Raw genomic sequence first — 4,229 nt, 5'->3', positions numbered from 1 at the left:
AGCCAACAACAATATACTGTGATAATCAATCGGCTCAAGCATTGGCCAAAAATCCAGTATATCACTCCAGGACAAAGCACATTGATGTCAGAGAGCACTTCATCAGAGAAAGAGTGTTACTTGGTGACATCACACTGCAGCATTGTGATAGCAAAGAAAATGTTGCAGACATCTTTACCAAACCACTCGGTAAAGAGCTATTCGAGAAACACCGACTAGCTCTTGGTTTGATGCAGAGGAAGGACATTCCCATTAAAGGGGTGTGATGGAATGTAATGCTCAGTCCTTCTTCGATTCCCCAGAATCATCATCTTGAGGGAAGGCCTACTTCATGATGTTGATCTTGAGGGAAGGTGTTGAGAGTTCACGCTCAACATCATGTGATCATGTGTGCATAGCACCATCACGTGATCATATGTGCATAGCACTAACCTTATAGAGTGCTATAAAGGAAAGGGTTAGCTTCCCTAACCCTAACCCTAAAAGGGTTTGTATATATTCTATTTTTTCAACTAATTCTAGTGTACAGTTAGTCATTTTGTGGTGTGCTCTCTAGCTGTGCCCTCTCTCCTCATCTCCACTCTTCTCCTCTCCCCTCTTCATATTTTGTCACTTATTCCATAGTTTTTTGGTCTCATGTTCAAGTTTGGAATGTGTACTACAACTTGAAGACAAAGTTTGCGAAATTTCGTTGAGCAATGCATAAGATATGGGTCATGCAAGATACCTATATACAAAAAATTCCCTTAACCTCACCAAAAATGGCTACACCCAAGCAAACAATGACCCTGTAACATATGGCAATGTACAATTACAAGCATAGCTATTACTACTCTTTGGAATACCATGAGTTTCGATGTCCTTCTCTATTTATATGTTTTTTAAATTTGTGCATATTGTGAGTGCCATTTTTCTTTAAATTGAAGTTTAAATTCAAAGAGGCTACTGTCCCTAGAGAAAAAAAGGTGGACAAAAGAGCAAAAAATGGAAAAACAGAAGGAGGAAGAATAATGGTGGATTGTGCACGCAAATGTTTCTTGCTTGTTATTTATTTTACATAAAAGAGTTTCTATATGAGAAAAAAGGATTTCTTTCCATGGATTAAATTATTTTTCTTTATTTGAATAAATAATAATTTAAGAAAAACTAAGGTAAGAATTATGTTTCCAAGTTTTTGCATTATTAGTGAAAAATAATAATGTGAGTGAATAGACTTTTTATATGGAAAGAATAATGCCAGAAAGTAAACTTTTCATTTGGGATAGATTTTTTAACAAAGCTAAAAAATGGGAAAAAAGAATGAAATAGGTCTTTATTGAACTTCATAGAATTTGTTTCTATTTTTTTCTATATAAAGTGGCAGCTGCTATTTATTCTATATAAGCTTGAATTGTGGTTTAAAAATACCCACTTGTTAGGCATGCATACTACTTATCCATTTTCTTGTAATTGAAAAAATTATGATGGATGAACAAACCTTGAAGCAAGCATCAATGTAGCATTAAAAGTTGGAATAGTTAAAAAGGGGCAATTCTCACTCTCCTAAGATTGGCCTTGCTTAATTATATGTGTGTCACAAAATGGTTGATACTCAAGGGATTAGTTTTGTTAATAGGAGTTTTGAATAGTACTTAGTGTCTAAGTTGGTGTTTACTTTGGTGTAAATGTTGGAGGCCTATTAATAATGATTTGTGTTTGAGTTGATGATCATTTCATATAAATTTGGAATGGGAGCTTCACTTAGGGGAGGACTTTTGCACTTTATTTCTACGTTATGATCCATCTCTATTAAGATTAGAATGCATGTGTGCATTTATCCATGCATTTTATTAGATTTTTGTACCTTATGATCTATCTCCATTAAAAGAGTAGCTTAGAATGCATACATGGCAATATGGGAGTTAAACTTTGAGTGGCCTCCTTAGAGCTTGCTTACCAACGAAGACATATGCCGATCCAAAAGCCAGTTGGCCATGAGTAATGATTTTCACGGACAAAAACTTATGCTTGGGTATGGAAGCTTGGAGCACACAAACAACAAAGAAGTGAAGGCCATATAGAACACAATTCATCATAATTACATTCGATATTGAGGAAACCAAAACAAGAGAATGTGATGAGCAACATATGTAACATTCACCAAACAAAACAACATATGTGGAATAGTTGCTTAAGCTCATTCTTGTAATCTTTTATTATCTTCATTAATTTATCTCGTTTTTTGTCCGAAAAAAGAAAAAACGTAGGTTAGATTCATGTCCAAAAGAAGAACAGCTGTCATTGCTAAGTTCAGAACATACAAAACAACAAACGTTTTTGTCAAAGCAGAGAAAACCACGGGAAACAAACTTAGCTTAGCTGCAAATGTGAAGAAAAGGACGTGAATACATCCTAGGGATGCAGCTAAGTAGCATTACAGCTTGACAATGATGAGCATAAAACCACCCAATACAGAGTACACTGAGGAAACCACACGGAAGATACACACTATTGTTATTACAATAATATAGGCATAAATCAGCAGATACTAAGGTCGTCTACACCTGATCAATTTATTACAAGAGCTTGCAGGTCTTCTCATAGGATGGGTTCATCTTGCAGCTGCCGGCTTCAACCAACTAGCAGTTCCTGAGACCTGGAACGCAGTATTGCCCCCTCGTCCTGGATTCAATGGCGTAGTGTCTCTCTCTGTCACTGCCTTCACGTCCATAGCCGCTGCCGGTCTCATTTTGATGGCCGTCTCAAAGCTTCCACCATCTGCTCCTATACCGTGCACTTGCTTCGCGCTCTTTCTCACTGGCCTGCGGCACAAGAGACACACTCCAAACACTACTGCCACTCCTATACCCGCTCCCAACACCGAGAAACTCGCCACGTAGCCTTTGCTGAGCTTCGACCCACTCGGACTCGGCGTGCCGTCGGGATTCGAACTTCCTGAGCTTGTAGTTGGACTTGTCGTCGTTGAAGTTACAGAAGCGAGTGATAGGTCTGCTATGGCGCTCAACGTCGGATTGTTAGTAAAATTCCACTGAGAAATCTGGTAAATAGCTCCGCTCTCTGCAACAAGCCCTACATATACAGGCTTCGTAAGCACAGCAGACAAATCCTGCGAAATGTTCCACGGTAACCAGGTACCGGAGTTGCAGGAAGTAATCGCCACGGTGACCTGCTTGGTTGTTGCATTGTATTCTATCCAAGTTTGGTAACTGAGTGCCACGGCAGGCGGCGGATCCTGTACTGCGCAAAGATAAGGAAATGGGCCTTGTCCATTCCATTGCTCAGACGTCAGCAGCTCCAGGGAAGGTGCCACAGATGAACCGTTTGTGAACTCGGATATCTGATAGTTCGCCCCAGATAACCCTCTGTATCCGAATCCAGGATCTCCCCCGAACTCTTGAGGACCTCCCCAGTCTGGACCTCCCCCACCTTGTGGATTGGATGGGCAGCTGGTGTTAAAAACCACGCCGAATGCATTCGTTGTAGATTCTATGACCTCGATCTCATTGCTCCCCGAGGTAGGAGGTTCGAGGACAACGACGAAGGCTAGCGCCCCAGTGCCAGTGGTCAGATTGGAAGTGAAGGTGAAGAAGGAACTAAAGGAATTCCCAGAAAGAGTGATGGGTGTTGGATAGTAGGCGTCGGCCGACACGGTTCCATCGAGGATAAGGTTGTTGGAGGCGACGGATGCATTCTTAGAGGTCAAGCCGCTCCAAGTGGAGGTATAGTTGAAGATCACGCGCTGGGCAGAGGTGGAAAGAGGGAGGCAAATGAGAGAGGAGAGGTGGAGGGAGACGAGGGCGAGTAGGAATGGAGGCATGGTGTCCTAGGAGGAGGGAAAGGGTGAGGTGCAAGTGCAGGCAAAGGGAGGGGAAGGCTATGGAGCTAAGAGCATGGGAAGAAATGGAGATGGAGATGGAGCTGCCGAGCTAAGAAGCAAGCGAGTAGAAGAGTGGGAGGAAGGAGGTCCTTAAAAAGAGAAGCTTGACTTCGTCAAAGCGAGCTAGGTATCTACCTTCGCTTACTAGTCTTCTTTTCAAAGTCTAAGGCCCTTGGCGTCTCCCCCCCCCCACCCCCTACGTTCTCCTTAGCTTTTGAATATTCAAACCGAGCCTTTCTATTCTTTTCTAGTCCCCTTCAAGTTTCGTTGCCCATCATTGTATCTAGTCCACCCGTCCTTCGAGCTCCCCCCCCCCCCCCCCCCGCTTTGAGGGTTCTCTAACCAGTTGGTC

General features: G+C 42.1%; 1 protein-coding gene across 1 annotated transcript; it reads right to left on the bottom strand.

Annotated features, from left to right (window-relative positions):
• Positions 1-2,476: 2,476 nt before the first annotated feature.
• On the bottom strand, positions 2,477-3,928 carry LOC147902519 (uncharacterized). Its single transcript, XM_087373499.1, has one exon. The coding sequence runs from the start codon at positions 3,815-3,817 to the stop codon at positions 2,591-2,593; it is 1,227 nt and encodes a 408-aa protein (XP_087229625.1). The 5' UTR covers positions 3,818-3,928; the 3' UTR covers positions 2,477-2,590.
• Between the last annotated feature and the right edge of the window lie 301 nt (positions 3,929-4,229).

Source organism: Dipteris shenzhenensis, chromosome 4 (genome assembly GCF_047967505.1).
Source record: "Dipteris shenzhenensis isolate YYH24624 ecotype China chromosome 4, Dip_SZ_1.0, whole genome shotgun sequence".
In the NCBI taxonomy this organism is placed as follows: domain Eukaryota; kingdom Viridiplantae; phylum Streptophyta; class Polypodiopsida; order Gleicheniales; family Dipteridaceae; genus Dipteris; species Dipteris shenzhenensis.
The sequence above is the reverse complement of the archived record's forward strand: the minus strand, read 5'-3'. Positions and strand labels throughout refer to the sequence as shown.

What these genes read in the sequence shown, in the direction of transcription:
- LOC147902519 (XM_087373499.1), bottom strand. Translation starts at nt 3,817, where the DNA reads ATGCCTCCATTCCTACTCGCCCTCGTCTCCCTCCACCTCTCCTCTCTC.